At 41.7% G+C, this 24,535-nt stretch overlaps 1 protein-coding gene across 2 annotated transcripts in view; it reads right to left on the reverse strand.

Moving 5' to 3' along the window:
• The window catches only part of LOC146867586 (zinc finger matrin-type protein 4-like), a 1,117,486-nt gene that overhangs the window by 469,449 nt on the left and 623,502 nt on the right, over positions 1-24,535 (reverse strand). For both annotated transcript variants that reach the window (XM_085606365.1, XM_085606363.1), the window contains one exon: positions 9,186-9,416. In XM_085606365.1, the coding sequence (XP_085462491.1) occupies positions 9,186-9,416 (231 nt within the window). The remainder of the gene's footprint in view (positions 1-9,185; positions 9,417-24,535) is intronic.

Here is a 24,535-nt window from a genome sequence, read left to right on the forward strand (position 1 = left end):
GATCCTGACATTTTGCCTCAACGTTATACTTGCTGCTAGTTCGATTTTGACTCTGATAACTTTTTAGCCACTAATTCCCTGATTTCACTCGTTTTTAAAATCAGTTTTTTTTCAAAAAATTGTATGATGTTTATTGTGCTCTGAATACGGGGGTGTTTGGGAATTTACAGACCCTTTGTTGCTAGAGAGGGTGGGGGAATCGAACCCTGATCTTTTGTATATCATTTTGACCGACGCCGCCATCTTTTAGGATGGGCGCGGTCTAGTTGTTTTTCATGCTGCTGCCTTCAAAACGGGACGTTGCGCGGGCGCGCTCGGACCCATAATTCCTGATCCTGACATTTTGCCTCAACGTTATACTCGCTGCTAGTTCGATTTTGACTCTGATAATTTTTTAGCCACTAATTCCCTGATTGCACTCGTTTTTAAAATCTGTTTTTTTAAAAAAGTGTATGATGTTTATTGTGCTCTGAATACGGGGGTGTTTGGGAATTTACAGACCCTTTGTTGCTGGAGAGGGCGGGGGAATCGAACCCTGATCTTTTGTATATCATTTTGACTGACGCCGCCATCTTTTAGGACGGGCGCGGTCTAGTTGTTTTTCATGCTGCTGCCTTCAAAATGGGACGTTGCGCGAGTGCCCGTCTGCGCCTGTCAGCGTCCCGGAGGCGGCCGGCGGTAGACCTATCGTCGGTTCTACCAATGAGACGCTGCCTCCTATCACGTATGAAAGGGAGTTTCTATTTAGTATTGGTGATCGTATGATTTGTAAACCCCACTCCTCCGCGGCTTTGAGTGTGGAGGCCGTCCCTTGCAAAGATTGCAATTGGGTGGCCTCTCATGCTCATGTACTACGCGGTGAAATACAGCATCCAGAGATGAATAAAACGTATAGGTGTGGGGGTGGCTTGCATCTCTCAGCATCACTGCTTAATATCCGCTCAGTTAAGAAACATGAGCTCCAACTTCAGGAATTATTAGTGGACTCCCGCCCTGATATGATGTTTCTAACTGAAACATGGCTAACTGAGGCCTCTAACCCTACTATTGCCAGGGCGATCCCTGCAGGCTATCGGATCCTGAGGAAAGATCGGGGTAAAGGAAGGGGTGGGGGACTGGCTCTTATTTATAAAAGCAACTTTAGCTGTGTTTCGCTAGCTCTCCCCGAGATCGAGGGGGCTGAGTCCATGGGTTTTCTTTTAACCATCTCGGCCCATCAGTCTATTGCCGGGGTGATTATCTATCGTCCACCAGGGCCGGCCGGGAAGTTTTGCTCAAATTGTACGAATCCCTTGATATTTTACACCTGAGCCCTTCTGTCCATCTGTCCATCTGCCTACTCATGACAAGGGTCATCTTTTAGACCAGATTTTCTCTTCAACTACTATAGATGTTGATGCCCCTCTCCCTCTTACCTGGTCGGACCACTGTTTGGTTCACTTTAGGGTCTCTAAGAGTCTTTATCGATCCCGCCCTTTGGTAAATGTCTGCGCAAGCAGTTTCAGGCCTTTTAACCAAATTACTTCTGAGGCCATTCAGAGCGCCCTGCAATCCCATCCCATCTTATTCTGTGGGACTCTTGAAAAGGATGTGCACTCCCTGGATCAATGGCTATCACTTAGAGCCCTAGAACTTGCCCCCCCTACTTAGAGTGTGACAAGAACGTCTCGTGCCTCTGCCCCCTGGTACACTGAAGCGCTTAGGAAAAGCAAAACCGCCTGCAAACACCTGGAAAGGATATGGCGAGCACACTATATGGCTCTTGATAAATTGACCTACAAAACTGCCTTAAGAGATCACTACCAGTAAGTCCGAGAGGGCAAGAGACTCTTCTTCTCAACAAAAATTGATCAAGCCGGCAATAAAAGCAGAGAACTTTATAATATTGTCAGCAACTTTACCTCCCCCGCAGTGATCAGAAGTCCGTTTGTGCCATCGAGTAAATGGACCAACATGATGGCCTCTTTCTTCTATGATAAAATTAAAAGGATTCAGAATGCTTTTGAAATACAGCCCCCAGACCTCACTTCTGACTTAGATTTTTCCGGCACTGCCGTTAGTCCTGAATTCTCCCTTCTGCAGTTTCCTGCCATCTCTATGGTCCAATCACTTTCCATCATGAAGTCCTTGAAATCCGGCTCACCGGCTGACCCCTGCCCTGCCAGGGTGTTGTCGGCAATTGCTGAGGCTATTAATCCTATTTTCAATCGGATTTTAAACAAATCCCTGCGAGAAGGATTTATGCCTCTGTGCTGGAAACATACCAAAATTCTCCCTCTGCTGAAAAAACCCACTGCGGATCCGGAGGAAGCCGGTAATTACCGCCCAATATCGTTACTTCCTGTTTTTGCAAAGGTGTTGGAGAAATACGTTAACTCCATTCTCACGGAGTACATTGAGACTAACCATCTTTTGCACCCTAGTCAGTCCGGCTTTAGGGCTAATTTCAGTACTGAAACAGCCCTTTTAGAAATATCTGAGACCATTAAAGCCACCCTCGACAGGGGAGGCAACGCGGTGCTGGTCCTTTTGGACCTCTCCGCGGCCTTTGACACCGTGCCCCATGCCAGACTGGTGCAGAGGTTGGCTGAGGGGGGTGTAGGCGGTACGGCACTGAGTTGGATCAGGTCCTTTCTCAGTAATCGTCTTCAAACCCTATGGTCCCCTCCGTTTGCAGCTGCTATTCCACCTTTGAATGTCGGGGTCCCGCAGGGCTCTATTTTGAGCCCTACTCTGTTCAATCTTTATATGACCCCTATTGCTTGCCTCGCTGAATAACATGGGGCAAATATTGTATCGTATGCAGACGATACTCAGCTGCTTTTCACCTGCGCGAAGGGCGAAGAGTTTGATGGCCTTGGAATAAACTCCTGCCTCTCAGAAGTCTTCTCGTGGTTGAAGGAGAACCAAATGAAATGTAACCCGGACAAATCCGAGATTATCTTCTTTGGCCACCACCCTTGTGAGACCTGGCTTAATTGGTGGCCGCGGGATCTGTACCCCCCTGGGTCGTCAGTGACCGTGGTTAAGAATCTTGGAGTCAAGATGGATTCCTCGCTTTCTATGAAACCCCAGATTCAGTCAGTGGCAGGGACGTGTTTTGGGATGTTAAGAATGATGAGGAATTTCCTCCCTTTGCTTTCTGTCTCTCACAGAAGAATTATAGTCCAGGCTCTGGTCACCTCACGCCTGGACTATGCTAACTCTTTGTATTTGGGTCTCCCCAGCTATTTGATCTCTTGTTAGCAGGTGATTCAAAATGCGGCGGCCAGGGCCATCTTTTTGGCCCCCTCCATTACTCGGACTTCTCCGCTTTTGTCGTCCCTGCACTGGTTGCCGGTTCAGAAGAGAATTTATTTTAAAGCCTTGGTTCTTGTGTTTAAAGCCTTCAATCAGATTGGAACTCCTTACTTAAGACATAGGTCCCCTCGCTATATTCCTCGACGTACTCTGAGATCCTGGTCTCAGCTCCTGACCTCTGTGCCGAAAATTGCTCTTGTGCGGGTCGGTGGTCGCTCTTTTAAGGCGACTGCTTCCGGGATATGGAATAAACTTCCCTAGCCTCTCCACCAGGCTCAGGATCTGCTTGTTTTTAGAAAAATGTTGAAGACATGGCTATTCCAACTGTAATTGGCTCTGCTAGCAGTGTGTTGTCTGGCATTTTGATTCATCTCTCTGTTGTTCGGAAGTGGGTTCTTTATTCTTAGCGCCCGGACACTCCTGGGAGTAGCCGCGCGCTCTACAAATACCCAACATAACATAACATAACATAACATAACATAACATATAGTGTATATCTGTTTTTCACAATTCCTAGCCTCTCGTTTACCTGCAAATCCTTAATTGCTGTAATGACCGATTGGTAACATGATTTTGATTTGAAAGACTATTTCATTTTTAGGTCGAGCATTCGAGACCTCTTGTATATTAGTATATGCTTATATGTGTATGTACTTTGTGGGCTCTGGAGATCATCCCTAGCACTTGTCTCCTTCCGCGTAGGGACTTTTTTTCTGTTCAACTGCCTCTATTTAACTGTCTTGATAGAAAACTACCAGCAGAGGTCAGTAAAATACCAGAATTGCTTTCTGCTGAGGAACTTTCTTTTTCAAATTTTTCTGGCAAATGCCTCTATTTCACTTTTTTGATAGAAAGTGACCAGCAGAGATCAGTAAACTACCAGAATTACTTTAGCATTCTCTAGATTCCAGTCCATAGAAATTGTCTTCCACGGGCACCCGTAGACAATAATATTTTTTTCAAATCTTGTATTTTCAGTGATATGACCACCGAAGGCTCTGATTTTATATTAAAAACATAGCTTTGGACTATACCATTTCCTGCTGAAAGGCAATATTTCTCTCCATGTGTTCCCATACCTGGCATGTCACGCCGTTTGGTGCTTACTTTCCCTCCATGTTAATGAACAGTAGATGTTTCAACACCCAGGCTAATGTGCTGCATAGCTAAATACATATAAGGTCCCAAAGGTGAGACCGATTGCATTGCAAATGCGTGTTTAGGGCTAGATGCTCCAAGATTCGAACAACCTAGAAATAAAATTATACAATAGCTGCCATGTTTTCAAATGCTGTAAACAAAACAACAGACATTTTGCAAGACAAAAAAGGATAATCGTTTAGTTGGCTGAGTAGTTGCTCACTTAGTGGATTCATTTATGCATTAGTTTATTCCAATGGAAAATTCTTCTTAGGCTCGCAAAAAAATTATTCTGCAGTTCTCAGGCAGGAATAGTCTAACTGAATTCAATAACAATTCTTTGTGTAAGAGCTTTTCTGTCGAAAAAAAGATAAATGTCACCTTGTGAAATTCACATTGATTTTCTATAAACACATTATTCACGGATGGCAAAATGTGCCAAGTCTAGCACATTTCTTGGCAGTGTTATATATTTACTTTTTGCCAGTATAACATTTGACTTTAGCCATATGTTTTTGCAGTCTTGCTGCCTAAAGGTGAAAGCGGGCAAACGAGCCACCTTCACAGCATGGACTACACCATCAGTTTTTTTTTAGATTTCTCTTGCTTCCAGCATCCTTTTGCTGCATCCTACTGCAGATGTCTGCATTGTAGCATAAAATACACATTTAACCTGCCTCTTCCCTTGGTGGCTCAAAGTGTTATGTGCTTGCTACTGACATCGGTGTGATCTGCAGGTTAAAAGTTAAAATCCCGGGTGAGTCTATTTCGCCTTATAGAAAGTAAAACCCCAGTATGAAAGCGGTATATGAAGGCTAGTTATTACTATTATACAGGTATGTTTTAATGCTATAATACTGTGCATAATATATACATATATGTTTTAAACTAGATGAATTGAGACATTTACTTATAAGTTTATGATTTAATAAAAGTGCATAATTGTTCAGCAACAAATGGAAACAACAGCCCCCTTATTGCCACGACTGATCAGTGGGCAATTTACAGCAAGCCTTGACAAAGCCAATAGTGCTCGTCTTTGATACCTACTAGCTTTGCCAGTGGTTCTAGCCAAGCTTCTCAACATCCAAGATGCTGGGAAGCATGGCTTTAGAAAATAAAAACAGTCATTTTGTAGGTGCACATTCAAAGCATGCTCAGCAGTACAAAATGTTGGTATTTTCAATTCTGTTTGCCAATACAAGATGGATTGGTAAACAAAAAGAAAGAAAAGTAGCGGTGTGGGGGTGAGCGTCTCAGAAAGAGGGTCAGTGGGGAAAGCAACATGGAGAGCGGGCTAGGGGGCCAAAAAGACAACACGGAGGGTGAATCAACTCGGAAGGCGGAGAGGACTAGGGGCCCGAAGCAGCATGGATGGGACAGATGGGGCAAGGAACATGAAGGAAAAAACACATGGGAAAGAAATGGCGTGTGTGGGAGACAAAAGCATATGGGTGAGAGAGACCAACATGGAGCATGTGGAGGTAGATAAGGTAGACATCTTGCAAACAAATGCACTTGCGCAGAGTGCTTCAGCAAAAAGAAAAAAGTAGCTCAAATACACAAGCAGTGTAAGTACACAAGTACTTTGCCATCCCTCAGGGTAGGATCAAAACACAAGAAGAGGAACAGAAGCCTGCACACATTAACAAATCAGAAGCAAGAAAATTAGAGTTAAAATCAAGCCAATCAACAGAAAGCAATGGGCAGGCTCCAAGCCCACTGTAAGCTGACAAAATTTTGCAAGCGATAGTTAATGTACTGTCTCACATAAGACCTAGAAAAAACATATGGAACTCTACTAAATAAAATAAAAAGGTTGATAAAGTAAGAGATAAGATCCTCAGCTGACAGATGATCCAGATGACAGAGATGTCAGAGTCATGTTGAGTACAGCAGAGGAACATATGTGTTCTGTTGGTTGAAAGTAATATATTTGGTCTGGTAAAGGAAACATTTGGTGTGTTAAAGAAAAGTTGGGACTAGTACTGTTTGAGAAAAAAATTAAGGCTTCTTTGGATACTGGCAAATTACATTTTCGTACGTGCATTGGTGGAGTCAGAGGTAAACGTACAACTCTTTCTTAATGTAAATGGCATTCTAGACTTGCATGACACCAGTTTAACTCAGCTTAAAAATAACAAAACACCGATACCTACCACACTACCAAAAAAGGTTCCAGGTATACCATATGGGAGCTCAAAACCATTTTTTTTTTCATTTTATAATAAAGCAAAAAGCACAGAGAGGTAAATTTGCATCAGATGTGTGTTGTCCTTGTCAGAATTAAAGGAGGAAAATTATATTTTGCTATACCCAATTGGAATGCCTAAAGAAGGCAGGCAAACTCTGATGCTAGGATTCGAAGCGTAAGCACAAAGTTTTATAATACAGAAAAAACGCTATGGGGACAATCAGACTTTATTCTATGCATGGGATAGGTATGACAAGTGTAAAGTTCACATCTTTGTGGCAGAGGCTCCCTGTAAATTATATAAGAGATGAAGGACAGGGTTTTGAATGTGGTCAATTAGGTTATGTGTTGGAACAAACAGTACAAAAAACTGTATAGAGAGATCTATCATTATTTAGTAGACAGAAAAAGGTTCAACAAGCAGATAAGAGGAAAACCTATTGTTACTGCCTCAATCACTGAGGGTTGCTATGATAGTGCAACTGTTGCATCACAGATCTCAGAAAGAAAGATTTAAGGGCCTAAATCTCTGTAGAATGGGAGAAAAGGAGTCAAAAGATATAGTCATCCAAAGGTATATCAGAAGTCAAATTGATCAAAGGTTTGGTTCTAGACAGAACAGGGTTGTCCAAAGTGGGTCCTGGAGGGCCATATCCATGCCAGAGTTTTAAGATACCTACATTTATCTAACTGGGGAAATGATAAACATATGGCCTGGATCAGGCCCACCAAGACTGACCTTGGAGAACCCTGTTCTAGGGCATGGAGTCATAGGGAGTCGATCCTGGTGCCACTAAGAACTGTTGCTCCTTTTTGAGCTCCCTGAGCCGCCATCTTTTCTCTGATTTCACACAGTTCACCTAAGGGCTCTTTATGCTATGGGCTGATGGGGGTGTGAGAAATAACCAATGAGGGGGTTGGGAGTAAATGTCAAAGTGCTTCACTACTGGTGTGGCGACGGTGTCCAGTTGCAAATGGCAAGGAAGGCAAGCTGGGGTGTCAAGAGGCTGTGAAGAGGTGTGTGCCCAGGGTGCCAGTGCCAACACGCTAAAATAAAAGACTTGGAGTATTCATGTGGTTGATGGTGGGAGAGGAGATTTAACTGAGACCAGCACAAGACTTTGGTACCTGGAGTCATCTGTTGAACAGAGCCAAAGAGAAATAATAGAAACTCTGGATTTGATGTTGAAGAATGCAGATAAAGTGGAAAAAACATATTCCACAATGGAATCAGGGCTTGAAAGAATGGAGACAAAAGTACTGGAGATGGAAGCTTTGGGGATAATGTTTGATGGCAAGGTGCTCAAGCTAGAAGTTAGAACCAATGGAACAGGGACGATTTCAGGAGAATAGGCAGTTTTCCAAGGCCTAGTTGCTACTGCCATGTGTACTTTGGAGAATAGGAAGGAGGTGATTTCAAATCCTCAGAGAAAAGTGAACATCTAAGCCCTGTTTTCCCTAACATCCTGGGGTATCAACTATTGTGATATTGCATTCTTTCTTCATGATCACCTAACACTCCCAGGAGATGAAGAACTGAATATGGGACAGAGAGTTTACAGGTTGCAATCCAAGGTTTCGACCCCATGTGCATCCTTAACGATTTGAATCTTTGAGACCCAATACTGTTTTAAAGCAGATTTAATGAAAGGTGGCCTCCAGGAGGATGGGGCACAGTGTCTTCCTTTCCATACAATGGAATTCAGAGCTGAGAAGGAAGGTGGCCTTGTGAGGTCTGTATAGATAAGTGTTGTGCTTTGGGGGCAAGAGCTACAGAGGTGTTTACATGGTTTGAAAGTAGGTGCTTTCCTGATATGTCCTGGTTGCCCAATCCAAATTATACCCTTTACCATAATGTCTACAGCCGGGTTCCTCTTGTGCAGGACATGACTGCGGGGTCTCATCACATCTCCAGAATTGATATCTAAGCAGAGTCGGCATAAAATGTGCGGTAGCATCATGTAAAGTTTACAACACAATATGTGTGTTCTATGTGTATGTTTCTGAAGACCAGAAGTGCCTTGCATGCTTGAAAAAGCTTTCTGTAAGTAGACTTGTTCAAAGACTGTTCAGCCAGCAAGAGGACTAACGTTAAAGAAGAAGAAGTACCACAATCCACCCGGATAACCACACTACATTGTGTAACTTAATTGTAACATTCTTCTTCAAAGCCGAGCATAGAAAAACTACTCATGGTGTCAATTGGGCTAAATTCACACAACCTTACTTTAGCCACATACACGATTCATATCTCACTGAATATAACTATTGTTTGCCAGAAGTCAAAAGTGCAGATCACAATAGTTTGCATTATAATTAACAGACTAAAGATAGTAACCTTTCAAATTAAAATTAACAACATAGAAAACCGTGCTTTGATTTATACATAGAAATATAAACATCTGTAAATGAGAGACCACCGACGTGAAAGAGTAAATTTAAGCTGATTATAATAGTGAGATCTTGCAACCATACTACAGGCACCAATTCTAAGTACTGCTAAATCACTGCAGACCCTACAAGAATTGAAATTGATCGAGAGCTCACTAACCTTCTAGTGCCTCGGAGTCGAGCGTCTCGCCTAGCCGCTGCAGTAGTCTGGCCCGTGCTGCATTCTTCTTGTGTTTTTTCCCTTCGTAGTGCTGCTGAGCCATGAGCGGGTTGTTGAACCAGGCTCTGCAAAGGTTGCAGAACTTCCCAGAATCACTGCCATTCATGGAGATCCAGGCAATTTCACAATCACTTGGGGTGATCTCGGGCTCAGGAGGCTCTTGAGAGGGCTCTAAGGAGGTAATTCAACAGGCATACACCATCAGCAAACACAGACATGGCCTTACGAACATTTATAGAATCTGTCTTTAACACAAAGAGAAAATGGCAGCTCATCTAGTGAACACGGCATTCGGAATAAAAGTATCTATTTGGGATCTGTGGGAAAAAAACAAGTAATTTTTCGACTGAACGATTTGGTTTAAACAAGTGTTAATGATTTCACAATTCTCTCACAAAAAAAACTTACAGAGACCAAAATTAAAGGATTTCCTACATAAAGCCACTCAGTGGTCTTTATGGTGTATTGATCATTCCTTCTGCAACAACACAATATACAAACATGTAGATTGTGGAAGTTAAGTTTGCCCCATCTAATTTGATGTAAGCCTCAACGGACACATCTTCATTTGCTTTCTGCAGTAGTCTTGGTGGCAATAGAGCTCTTGATAAATACCTGTACGGTAAGGTGAGATATTTCCCAGAGCTATATTACCTCACAATTTCGAGTTCAGTTAAGTGGAACGGCAGCTAATGGAAAATTGCATTGTTCCACATTCTGAGCTACAAACCTCAGAATTATAGTAATTTCTTCACACAAATTCCACCAGGTTTCAACTCACAAATTTGGTGTGGAAACATTGGCCCTCATGTCCATGGAATATGTTATGGTTGAAAAGGTCAAATCAGATCCTTTGCCACTGCAAAATGGCATTTTTCAACGTATAAAACCCACAAAATGATTGATTAACATGTTATCGAATAGGAATTTGGGTATGCAAAAGTAAATACTGAATTGATTTTCTGAGTGGGGTGAAAACGGCATCCCATCCATATACAAATTCTTTAAGTTATGTATTAATATTTTCCGACCAAAATCCGGTTGTTAAAAAATTAATATTTTACCACCAAGTCAAAGAAGGTGGGAATGCCTACACCTAAAAAAAATATTTTAAAATGTTACTTCTTTTTCTAAATGCATCTTGTTTTCCTTTTTATGAAATGGGCTGCATTTAAAAAAAATTGCTTTATTGAAAAGCAATCACAGACATGGTGGTCTGCTGACCCAAGCAGGCCACCATGCCAGTGGCTCTGGCTAATCATAGTGGGTCTCAATTTGCAACCTATCTCATGCATATTAATTTTGTGAAACAACCTAGTAATACATTTGTTGATTCGCAAAACACTCTTGCATTCTGCGGAAGTTGTATACACTCCAAATAATAAATCTTAAATTACAAGTCAGTATTTGTCGCAATTTAATATTTCCTATTTGTAATATTAGTACATGAGGCCTTAATGTATCATTATCACGCTAGCTGTAATCCAAATTTTGAAAGCTAACTGCTATTTGCTTCTGAACCAGGGTTTCCAGCTCATTTAGAGAGAGGCCCTAGGAGAGTTTTACTCCAGCTAAGAGCCTGCTAAAATAACTTGAAAGCAGTGATGATACTTCTCTAACCAAGGCTTGCAGGAATTGGTGGCCTGTACTGGCTTGATTTACCATGATCTGGGCTTTGTTAGGCCATTTGTATGTTAGGAGCTGAACAGTATTAACATAGAAATATCTAAACCATACTTGCTTAATGCAAGTGGTAAGACAGCTAGGAGAGCTGAGTGTTCATTTCTCAAGTCTATGGGTAACATGTAGTTGCTGGTTTAAATCTTGTTAGGCCCACATGCTCAATCATCCTTTAAAGGCTGATAAAGTTTAAGTGAATATGTTCTTTCATTTATCACAGCTGAAACAATATTTCAAATAATTTTTACAACATCTTTAACAAACTCAAACTACTTTTCTTGTAAATATTAGCTAAAGTTACATCAGAACTATAAAAATATTAATGTGCAAATCTATAACAAATGGCAAGAGTACAATTGGTGGTGTATGATATTCTTTCCACAAGAGCTTTGATTTGAAATCAGAGCAACTTCCCACCATAGATCTGCTGTCCCATATAGAACACAGGCTCTTGCTGAACCAATACCTCCTATATTATAGCTATTTAGAAGTAACTACAGGCACTTTGCTTAGTGGTTTAACGTACCTCTGAGCCATGTGAGTGATAGCAAAATATTCAACTAGATGATAAAAAAGAGAAGCTAGAGTCCGATTGGGTAGAGTGAGTAACCTGGTATGTTAGACACCACACACGCCCCATGTTCTGTATTGAGATCAGGTGAAAGCCAACAACTCCTAACTAAAGATTGCAGCAAAAGTCAAGAAATCCATAACATGCTCCACTTTTTTTGCATCAATTTTCAGCAATTAATCAGTATACTTTGCTGGTTGCAGCCGACACACCCTAAAATGCTAATAAGTGTAAACTCTAATGTAAATCATTCATGGCTATCATACGTGTGCTTGGCTGGTTCCACATCTAACTTTTAAAACATTTCCACAACCTACTTGTACTTTATCATTAACTACTTTCCAGGGATTAAAGATTACTTGTATCTTTACCCTTTAGCCCCAAGTCATAGGATTATTCCCACATTTTATCCATAATAACATTTGATGCAGTGCAACTATACGATCAACTGCGTAATATCCCATTCTGCAGGCAGAGAAATAACTGTACTAACTTGCAAGATCCTGGTAGCTTGTTTACCCCCAGGCTCCTGATCCATTTCCTGTTTAATGCAATGCCTTGGCCAGTGCTGACTTGGTAGGGCGCCCTTTGCATGACAGACTGACGCAACACAATGATAGCTCTGTTGGTTACAGCAGTTGAATGAGAGATATGTAATTTGTCTAGTCAGTTTTGACACATGCCAAGGTAGCATAGTGGGTTAATGTTCCTGCTGCATAGCACAACGTGTAACATGCAGATCACAGGTTTATATTTTATGTAGATAGCTCAATGGCTTACTGCTTTTGTTTGAGAACTCCTTTTGTTACTTTGAAATCATAAGTTACAATCCTTCTGAAATAGTACATTGAGCTATGAACTCAATCAAAGTGCTACATACAAATTGCCAGCATAGGTTTAGAATTTTATTGTTTTGTACTCAATCTCTCATTGTTCTAAGATAGCTAAAATGAGTTCCACTGGTTAATAATATACTAGTATTATTTTCACTCCCCAAATCATTTAACTAAGTTTCAAATCCTGAGTTTATAGGGTGGATTTAATAACACTCTGTAGCTGTTTTCTATCACAAAAGTGACACAAACCTGGTTCATAGTGTAGTTCTAGGATTTTACTTTCCAGTGCAAATCCTGAATTACATTGGAAAGTAGCTCTAAAGTAACACAAAGTTGCCATGCTCTACTTTGCATTAAGGAGTACCATCATGGGTTGGAAGTTTTAAATAATTTTTCCATTATCTCCCCCGATGGGGTTACCATCCCCTACAATCAGGATAAGACAGGAACAATTTACTGTGTCTTTCCAATTGTAGATGTGCTCATGCCACTTGTGGTTGCAGTGCCTAACATGGGTGAGTTATGGTTTTTCAATTGTACAAATAACTACTTGCCATTGGTATTGCCAACTGGTTGACTAACATGGGAGATTGTTCGCTGTTTGTGCCCTAGAAAATATGCATTTTGTGGCAACTCTTTGAGTATTCCCCCTTTTTCATTAAATATTGGTTTAACACTGTGTAGGAGGTAATGTATGTCCTGCTCTTGTACAAAAAGACGAAAGAAGGAGACAATTGAAAAGAATAGCTTGATTTTGCTGCAGGAATTCTAGGTTGTAATGCTAAATTTGAACCATACCATTATCCTCATCATTCTCTAACAGCAAATGGGTGCCAAAAGAGTTGTTTTTAACTGACCTCTGATCTTACAACATCAGCCTTCTGTACACCACAAATATTCCGTTTAGCTTCCATTTCATTTGAACTCTATGTGGAGCCCTTATGTCACCTCTACCAAAATATGGTGTTTGCTTAAGCCAATATGTTGATGACATGTAGCTAAAAATTGGACTGTCCCAAAGCCTTCCTACACTAACCAACTTTCTATCCGAAATCTTAAACTGGATGAAAAAGAGATCCTGGAGAAGAGAGGAGAAAGACCATCAAGGAGAATAGACAGCTTACTGATGTGGACTAAAAAAAACAGAACAGAAAAAGCCTGGAAAAGAACAAAGGGTTCTCATTAACTGGTGAAATAGACCAAGTCTTAGAGATGCTGGAGAGAGGGATCACCATGAGGTAGCATGGGCTGGTGTAAAGACCAGATGGGCATGTTTTGCTACTCTTTGACATATATGGAAAGTGATGCATTTAACAAGAGGTGCAGTGGAGCACTTTGTATCTGATTAAATACTATTCTTCTGAAACCCAAGAATGCTGAGGTCATACAAATAACAGGCCACAAGAGAGGTTTCTGTGCAAAGACATGGAAAGATGCATTAAGGGACTTCACGTTCAATCAGAACTTGGAACCTATAAAGAAAGAAGATAAGGTAACAGAAAAATGTGTGAGGTGAAGAAGTTCGAGATTCTTAGTGCTTCAATGGAGAATGTTTGTTTCTGCTCTCTGACTTCCTTAGATGTGTGACTTAAGGCCAGGTGATTTTATGAGATGTGTGTCTTGAAAAAATATAAGGCATTTGAACTTGTACTTGGGCCAATTGTCATGACGGTGGATCAACTAAGACGGTTCTTACGGGTAAGGGTAAAATGTTCTAGTTTACATACATTTCAACAAAAAGCGGTTCAGTGTAAATTATGTGCCAGAAACAAGTAGGTGTCAGATAAAAATAGCATCAAGGTTAAGAGCTATAATATGAAGCTAAAGAAATTAATAGATAATGGGAAATGAGACACAGTAATTCTTCATATTATGAAGAAAAATATGGAAAACTCTCTAGCAGATGCTCTGTTGCAAATAACAGCAATTAATATTATGAAAGAGACAAAGATGATGCAAAGAAGTGTGGCCGAGTGTGGAGTTGAAGCAAAGAGACCATACAAGGTATATGTGACATTACAGTAGTAGACAGAAACTTGAACACATTAAATGATAAACATTACTGTTATCATGAAATCAAAGTATACCCTGAATATTCTTCTTTGAACACAACAAACTGAGATGCACTACTTGTCCTCTGCTGAATAAGCTACTGCTGGGTGCGACATAGGAAAGAGGAAAAGGAAAGAGGTGGGGAGTGGAGAGAGAGAGTCCATGTGTGGAGGTGCTAATTTAATGATGATAAATAAGTGATTATGTTATAGGTTCTCCTCAGAAGAGACAAGCATCAAAATCTCGCAATGATTTTCACAGACTCCAAAAGGAAAGAGTTGTTTTACATTGTTTATTAGATCCAAATGATTTTGTGACATTTATAGAAAGCAAATATATATTATTTTTCAATTACTGAAAAATCGAAAGCGCACAAATGACTATTCTTAAAAATCACCATCAATTGAATCAAAAACCTTCTGTAGCACATCTTTATCCCAATCTCCTTCTTCACTTTGTTTCCAAAGTAGTAATTATTTCCCTTCTTCTCAACAAGACCATCAAACCAGTAAAACTTCAACTGTATTGTTACCTCTCAAAATGACGTGTATTCTAAAGATAATAAAATAATAAGCATTGGAAAAATTGGAAAAGCCAATAGGTATGGTCTTCACAAATGTCAAAATATAATTGTTTTTTTAAAGTAAAATAAAAAGATTAAGTACAACTTCTGCATGTTCTTGTAATGGTGAAGAATATTTGGAATAAAGTTATAATTTGCACCTCAAGCAAAACGTACTATAACTCCTGCGACTCCATACAGCGTGTTGGTAATTTTCTAGCCAGATTAAATTAACCATAACTCCCACCTTTCCCATGCACTGCTTATATCCATCCATATTACATCAGTTATGGCATGTTAAACCATAGTATTCATAACAACACTCATGACATCTCAAATATCATTTATGAGAACACTGAGCATGGCAGAGGCCTGAAATATACTTTATTTAGTCTGGATAGTGAGTTGATAACACTGTATGGAGGTGCATGAGTTCAATTATGTTTTGCTGGGGCACAAATTATAACTTTAAAGTATAACTTTTTAATATCTAATGTTTGCGTAGTTTAAGTCGTTTTTGTGTAGAAATAATAAATTAAGTATTCTTACCGATAACTAATCTTAAACCTTTGATTTTTCATTGAATTTGTATTTTTTCTACAAAATCGTTTTTAATCATAAAATGTTTAATACGGTATTATTTCTTTGATTTTTTTCAGTACTGCTGTACTTTTGAGAAAGGTCAAAGTGTTAGCGTCTTCTGCGTGATTGCTTTGCTTTCAATTGCGCTTTCTCGAAAGTACTGCACTACCTCTGTAAAAATTTTAAATGATATAAACACCATATAAATATTTTTCATTTCAAATATGGATTCAGAGTTTCATGGCTAATTCTGATATTTAATGATATATTTGTTAGTACTGTAACTGTAGGTTGTGTTTGTGAAGTACATGGGTACTGCAATAGTATCGAGATTCTGCTGCTGTACTTTCACTTTTGTAAAACAGCATTTCATTAGCTTAGAACTCTGTCAGTTGTAGGAAACAGGAAGTGTATATCCCTTGGTCCCATTCAATTCGATACCCTCAAAGGAAAAGGTTGTGATCTTTGGCTGAGGGAATATATTTTGTTCTGATGCAAACTTTTGGAGAATTGCAATGGCTGAAGAGGAGGATCCTGTGCTGTTGCAAGAGGAGGAAGCAAGGTGGAGCGGAGGAAGAAACTAAAGGAATACTGTGTATAGGATTTTTTTAATTGTCATCTGGAGGAAAAAGGGGGAATTTCGAAACTTGTAACCTGCAACCTATGCAATAAAGTTATTTCCTATGGGAACGTGCAAAACACTCATTATGTATCAGGGGAATGAGAAAACATCTGCAGGGCATTCATTCCATCAGGTTGGCGCATGAGGAAAGAAGGGGTTAGGTGGGGTTAGAAGAGGCCAAATCTGGAACATCAGCAGCAGCCATTTGTTGGGTTACTGCAACACCTTCAACAACTTCTGCTTCATCAGCACCTTCACCACCACCTGCTGCGTCGGTCCCTCCAGTAGCACCTTCTAATAATTCTGCTCCATCAGCACGTCCACCAACACTGGTGCATCTGTCCCTCCAACCAGTAGCTCAAGGTATAATGGTGCCAATACATCTTTTCAGGCAGAATCTTGAAATTATAGAGCAATATGGCAGTGCAGAGACATACTGTCTCCTCTGCCATACTGTCATTGTTGCATGAGAGAGAAATATGACCATCTATTGTGTGCTTGTCATTGTTCACCAGTGACCTCCCCAACAGCCTTTTATTGCCTTTGTTGTCCTCCTGTTTCGAGTTGAGACTATTGTTTTGGCTGGTCATGTTGACCGTGTTAAAAACAAAAAGTTCTAGAGAAACTTTTTTTTTTAAAGTTAAAAAACTTTTCATAACTAAATATCTCAAAAGATAAAGGGCTTCTACCAATATTAACCATATGTTTTTTCAGGTATCACAAATGTCATTAATATGTATGTATGGTAAGTGTCATTTAAGTTAGACATGTGCCTTATGGTTGCTTCATAGTAGATGGTAAGTTAGTAATAGGCTAGTACATTGATATCTGCTTGTATTTAACATAACACAAAGTCAAGCCAACATTATTTTCCTTTTTATGTGTTTTCATATAAAACTACAATTTGTATTAAATTACTATGTCATTTAGAACATTTACAGTTTAAAATGATCATATGATAGTAGTCATGATGAACTGTTACTTGTTTAAGAACTTTAAAATGTACTTGGCATGTATCAGTGTTTCATTTTAAGTATACTAGTTTATCATGCTCCTCAGGTAGTATTAGTAGATGATGTAAGGTAATTCCTCTGATGTTATGTGCTGCTAAGCCAGTAGAAGAAATAACAACACTAGGCAATGTAGATCTAGTAACTTTATGCACATAAGCAGTTATTACTTTATTAACAAAGTTTTTCTCTGTACCTGCCTGTCCATTTACATATTGTAATATAGATTCATAAGTTGTACATTCACATATTTCATTTGTATGTTGAAGTCCATGATCTACAGATTCTTTTATGTAGTTTTACATTTTTAGTTGTTCCCTGTTTAATTAACATACTAACTTATCTAAGTTATGTATGTTCTTTGTGACTTGGTTCATTGCATTTAGAACCTTGTCCATGGCAACCACAGCTTCAGCATCAACAATTGGTTGCCCAAGTGGGTCAGCAGTCCTGGAAGTAGAAGTATTATTAGTAGATCGAGTATTGCATTGAATTTCTGCATTTTTTTTTTTTCTTCTTCTACTTCTTGATTGAGCATTTGTAAGTGTGTCTGTCCTCCCACCCCTTCCGGCTTTTATATTCTTTCATTTAATTATTTAATATATTTTGCTCTTTTGTTTGTTCCCCCTCCCCCGAATACTCTCATCATTTGGCACAGTTTCTTCCCACACCCCCTGCTCTACCATTGCTCCTAACTACTTGCCACATAATTGTTTTAAATTTGCTTATTTACTTTTGTAGGGCTTAGCAGCTGTAATTTGCTGTTGGGTTTCTGCTTTCTCAAAATGCTCATTTGTTCATATTTAAATCTTGCAACCATATATTTAAAAAAAAATGGGTGGCTGCATCATGAATAATGCGTACTCCTTCATGACAGATATGTGTGCATGCATCTTGACACAGGCATCATGAAACAGGCGCACCTAGAATTGCACATTCAAAAAAAGCTTTTTGTTATCTCTCAACCTGCTTGAGCCTCGCTTCTAGTTGGTAAAAGGACTCTCAGCCCCTATTCTTCCTAGTACCACACGTCATCATTGAGTGCTCTTCTGGATACAGCCTGTAGAGGCAGGCTCAACCTTGAGAGTCCCTTTACCACTAGAAGGGATGCCCGAGCCAGTTGAGAGATAGCTGAAACATTTCTGTAGAGTGTGTTCTCTTTTTTGTGATAGTTTAGAAGATAAATAGAAGAGGTGAACCCACAAGAATCTTCTCACTCCCTCCTCATGATCACAGTGCATGTGATTACGCATGGTGCATGCCAGCCACATTTCATAGTAAACTCATTCCAAGATTTCTGGACATGCGTACACATGCATCCTGAGACATGCAGTCACATGTTGGTGTAAACAAGCATTGTTAAAAAACAAAAACTTAGTCATTTAAAGCTGCGACCTATTGGCTTAGCCAATGCTTATTTTTATAAGTAATTTTTATTACTAAATACTTTTGAAGTACAGCTAATACCATTAGCACTTCCAATCATCACTATTGAGGAACCAGGCGTGATGGATGAGGGATGTGGAAAGCGAATAGAGGCATAAGGATGTCCTAAAATGGGATGATAGATGGGAGAGTGAGTGATCAAGAGCAAAAAATAATGCAAGAGGAGTGACAACTGGTGGATGAAGGATCACCAGTGAGAGGATGAGGCTAGAGATGAGAAGTGACAAATGAGGAGTGGGAGACGAGGTTTGAGGAGCGAAGGGTGAGAAGTGAGACGTGAGAGATGAAGTGTGAGGAATTAGAACTCAGCAGTGATGACTAAGGCTGGGAGGATGATGAATGAGAAACAAGAACTCGGATAAGGAGTGAGGGATGAGGGATGAGGCAAAGTGTGCATGCCACGTGCCTGCATCTGGGTATTGTAAGGAATCTTGAAGGGACGTGGCAATTTCACACTCAGAGATAGACAAAAGCCTTTTGCAGTATTCCAGTGCTAGAAACGGAGAAAAATATGAATTGGGATCAAAATGTAGTGACATGTAAGTGAGAACTGTAATAAAACTGAGTGTCAAAGCCAGAAGGGCAGTGATGCGTCTGGACCGTTAGAACACGTAGGAAATGTTGCCAAAGAGCTCAGGAGTAGAACAGACATCCCCAAACCCCTAAACTTTAAAGGGAGTTCAGGAAAAAACAACTCGAGTTGCATAGTTACTGATAAAGGGGCCTCTACGTCTCTTACAGCAGGAGATGTCCGTTATGATGTTCATTAGGGGTGGGTGGAATTTGCGAAATTAACTTTCGCAAATTATCGCGAAAATGTTTAAAATTATCGCAAACAAGCGGAAATATCGCGAAGATGCGGAAGTTTTTTCCCGGCATGTTCGCGAGATTTTCTGCATGGTTGCGGGTCGCGAACTTACCCATGTGGTTGTTTGCGGGCGCGGCCATCTTGTTTTGAGTTGTCTCGCGGTGCATGATCGCGAGAAGAAAGACGTGATCGCGCGACGCATGACGTCACTGCGGGCGCGAACTGTCGCGAGACAGCGCAAATGGCTAAAAACAATACAACATCTCATGGAGAACGCGACCGGATCAAGAAAACTTGTCGGCGAACGCAGGGATTCAGGTAAGGCGATGGCGCGCGCGCGAGAATGTATTATTTTACAGCGCGAGCAAGAAACAAATTATCGCCAAGCTGCGGAAACCGGAATTTTTGACATTTTCGCGCTCTCCGCGGAACGCGAAAATGTCAAATTATCGCAATTTCCGCGAACGGAACGAAATTTTCGCCCAGGCCTAATGTTCATGCACTTTTAAAAATTAAAAAAGATACAGTTAAAGAAGTGAAAGTCAGAATAGGCGAATGGTGTGTAGATATTCATAGTTACCACTTACCTTCGCCTGGCTCAAAACTGCCCGCTTTCATGCCAGGGCTGCACACACCCCTTGGACGACTGTAGAGTGAGTGTATATATAGCACTTCGCACGTCTATGCAGCTGTGCGCTCTTCAATTTCTCAATGATCAAATTCATGTTCAATTTCACCAGTTTAGCCCACAGCAGTTCCCTGCTAATTTGATCAAAGGCCTGTTTCAAATCAGTGCAGCCTTTGATGTCGAATATGAATATATTTCATTGCAGAATAAAATAGGAAGAAGGATTGATCAATATTGCGACTTTTGCTGCTGCTCTCGCTGTAATGCGAATGTGTAATGCAATCTGGAGCTGATGTTACATGGTATAATTAGCCGGTAATATAATGTCGTCTGTCACATTGAATAGGGTGTCACCAGTGCGGTGCTTTGACTTCACGTGCTTCAGGGAGACAAGAGGTGTGCTGTGCAACAGGCCTGAATGAGAGGACTTCACAGACCTGGAGGCAGGGCTCCTCCCTCTCATTACATTTTGTTAAAGCTCTGAATTTAGGTATAAAACTCTACTCATGTTTAAAGCCTTCATGGGCATTTTGTAGGTCTATTGCTTTGGTATTTTGAAAACTTTGAGGACATTTTTACCTTTCCTTCCAAGTTCGTCCAAAGAAACGGTGGTTCGTGCCCTGATTTTGTCTCGCCTAGATTATGCCAATTCTCTTTATGTGGGCATTCCGGGTTACCTCCTGAATAAATTACAGGTCATCCAAAATTCGGCCATCAGACTCCTGCTGGGTATATCTCGCAGGTGTAGTGTGCGGGCTCATTTGCGCTCTTTACATTGGCTCCCGGTGGAGGTGCGTATAAGATTCAAAACTCTGGCCATTGCCCATAGGGCCCTGTATGGCCTCGGCCCTTCATATCTTCAGAAGAGGCTTGCTTTTTATGTCCCCTTGAGACAGTTGCGGTCCTCCTCCCAATTTCTGATGTTGACACCTAGATTTACACGTCAGAGGCTAGGTGGGTGTTCTTTTGTGCGCAAGGCTGCTCTGGCCTGGAATGCTCTTCCTTTGGCGCTTCGCTGCACTCATGATCCTATGATTTTTAAAAAAAAGTTAAAAACTCATCTTTTTCGATAATGTCTTAGCCTATGGCCCCTTTTTTTAGTTCGCGCCGGGACACTCTGTTGAGTATCTGTGCGCGTTATAAATTGACCTAACATAACATTAAATTGTTGCAACTTTGCCTTGACACTGTCACGCTCCTTGTGGTGTTATGGGTACCTTGCAAAGACCTCAATTTCTAGGACTTTTCTGCATCACATGCATCGCACGGACTCCTTAGAATGCTCCCCGTGCTCTGAAGCCAAGCACTAACTGTGCACATATGACATCCCTTAAAAGATGCATTCAATTATTTATTCCACATGTAAAATAGCTGAGTTAGTTAATGCACATGCTCCAGCTCACTTTACAATCTAAAGGTTGCAGGACTAAAACTCAATGATTCAGAAGTGGGTGAGTGACACTAACACCTGCCAATTAAGGCATCGATTACGAGTCTGGCGGTTCACGGACTACCAGACATGTGGGGGCGCGGCGGTGGCAGTCTCCTGAAGGCCCTATTAAAACTAGGGCTGTCGGACCGCCATAGCTCGCCATAGCTCGCCACAGCTGCCAGGGAACCGCTGTTCCCTGGCAGTGTTGTGGCAGTAAGGAGTCTGCAATGTGCTTGGCAAGCATATTATGAGTTTCCTCTCTGCCGGCGGTGTCATAGAGAATCCTCCTCCGTGAACAACGTGGAGGAGAGGAAATAAAGGGGACCCTGCATGGCCCCTTTTGCCTCCTCCACATTGGGATGCACACAGGAGTGCACATGTGCCCCCATATCGGCATGCAATGCATTTCCTGTACGGCATGGACTTTTTATTCCATGCTGTGCAGGAACTGTTTTTGGCATTACCATTGTGGTGCCCATTTTTTGAGGCACCACTGTGGGAGTGCTAAAAACCAGCCCGTCAGTCAGGAAGAATCTCTTAATCTGGCAGGTGGTCTGACCACAGCTTAGGTGGTGCGGCAGTGGGGCAGACCCGGCGCTGCACTGCCTAAGTCTTAATCAGGACCTAAGTGTATAACGCAATATTCCTTATTCCAGTATGGACGGGAATGGAAGTTAGAACATCTTTCCTTGTTCTCTTTCAGTGTGAAAATGAGGATTTTTCTTCCTATCTCAACTTTGAAGAATTGAGAGTTGGTTCAAAGTGGAATGATGAGTTTAGTACACCATAGGGGAGTACCACTGACCAATGCCATGGTATCTTCAATGATTTCCATGCCTTTTCACCACACTGTAATGTAGGCAATAGCTTTCAATTAAAACATTTTTACAGGCCATTTCCAAAACCAATAAAGGTGGCAAATCGATTGCATGTAGGGTAACAGCTTGTCCTGTGTCAGTTTTCTATCCTGCTTCTTTGACAATCTCAACACCTTGGAAGAGATCCAAACTGAGTGTATAATCAGGCCCATGTTCCCACACCCAGTGAGGAAATACTGAACCCTGTATGAACTACTGAAAAACCTGCTAATAAAATCCGCTTCTTGTCGTAATGGTGTTGCTGGCTCTACCACAGCCCAGTCCCCGCCCTATCCCCCTCCTAGGATTTGGGGGAGCTTAAAACTATCCACTCTGCATCCCTGATGCCTGACTGCCCCTAAACAATCTCCGCGCCTCGCCACTCCCAGACCCTCAGTCCAGAAGTAGTGAAATACTTGGGTCATCTCTGACTTGAGGGTCCAATGAATTCCAAAGTTTGGAGTGTGACCTCAGCGATCGTGTCTCTGTTTTAGATATTTGAACAGGCACTGTAGAATTAGATGTTGCAATATAGAATGACGCTTGCTTGCTGGAATGAAATGTAGGGCCACTTTTCTTTAAGATAGTCAAAGAATGTTAGTAGTAGCCTAGTTGAGAGAAAATACACACTCCCCCTCCATAAAAGCCAAACCTAGTGGCCGTATGTGGCCAATTTGTACTGTCCTGTTCATTAGTTTGGGCATGCCAACGCTAACTAGCTTTGCATTGTATGAGAAGTGAATTCTATTTTTAAATGGATGTACGGGGCTAACGCCTGTTCAGCAGGAGCCGATCACTGATAGAGGTAAAAAATCTGGAGGATCCAAAAGAAAATATTATAGGTTACCTCTTGGGCCGAAGAAAATCCTTACAACTATTAAATATGCTGTACAATGAGAAAATGAAAGTCAATGAAACTAAGATTGGTGGCGAAAATCCAAAGGAGATGGTGTGTTGACAGTTGCAGAGAGCAGCATCTACAAAAACTCCAGTGCTTAATTTGAGCCTGGTTTCCAGTGCTCTGCACCGGCACAAAATAGTCAACACTGGCACTTATGACAATCTACCACGTAGTGGCGCAGTCTGTCTAATTTAGAGATGAGCAAAACAACAGTTGTTTATTAAATTAGGGGCATATTCTCAAGGAGTTATCGCTGAGTTATCGGCACTTTATCGCAGCCAAAGTCACTATAAATTTATCACCCCACTCACAAGCCGGTGCTAACAGCCCATAGCACCAGTTTGGTGTAGTGGACAGTGGACGCAACCATGTCACCCCAGCCAGTGGGGGAGATCAAGGAAATGTAGCTTGTTACGTCCCCCCCTGTAAGCGTGAGAGGAGTGGGCTGGCCCGGCGAACGCCAGGTCAGTGTATGGTTGTGAATAAAAAGCACGTAGCCCTGGGTGTGGTCCTCTTCCGGAATGCCCAACGTCCCTGCCAGGTGGGCGCCTCTCACCCCGCCACGAGGCCTATGCCATGAGCGGTGTTGCCTGGGATCATGTGCGCCTGCTGCACCCCGTGCAGCTGGTCCCCGAAGCCATCATGGCCGCCCCTGGGCATCCAGGCATCACTGCTCACCTGCCGACACCGGCGTGTGTGAAAAAGGGCTCACCACGTGCCGGTGCAAGCTCCAAGCCTAAGGCCCCTGACCATGGCAGACTCCTAGGACCATCACGGCCTCCGCAAGACAGGCCTGTGGAACTCCTTTCTCGTTGACTTAGTCCACCGGCATACACAGCGGACAAGTAGGACACACATTTGGAACTGATTCTTGATTACACCATGGCAGAGTACATAATTTAAGGCTGAGTTCATGTCACTATACTCCCTCCGATGTGGTGCCACCAAGTCTGTACATGGGACTCCCACCAAAAGTGTCTTTGGGCCCTTGCTGACTCCGGCCTTCGGCCTGCACTGCGGTCCTGCAGGCCTCACACCAATCCAATGCAGTCCGTCACAGGCAGGACACGGCCTCCTCGCCGGCTGCACACCCACTCAGCTCTGGTGCCACTACCAATGTCAGCCACAAATCTAAAACAAATTCTAACGTTGTGTGTGAGAGATCCAGGAGGAGATGGCTGGACAGCGGTTGGCCCGTGCTGACCGCTGCCTCTGGCCGACACTGCAGACAACTAGGTCGCACTTTTGGAACTGAGTCTTGGTTTCTTCATGGCAGTGTTCATGTCACAGTACGCAAGGAGTG

This window comes from Triturus cristatus, chromosome 1_2 (genome assembly GCF_964204655.1).
Source record: "Triturus cristatus chromosome 1_2, aTriCri1.1, whole genome shotgun sequence".
Lineage (NCBI taxonomy): Eukaryota > Metazoa > Chordata > Amphibia > Caudata > Salamandridae > Triturus > Triturus cristatus.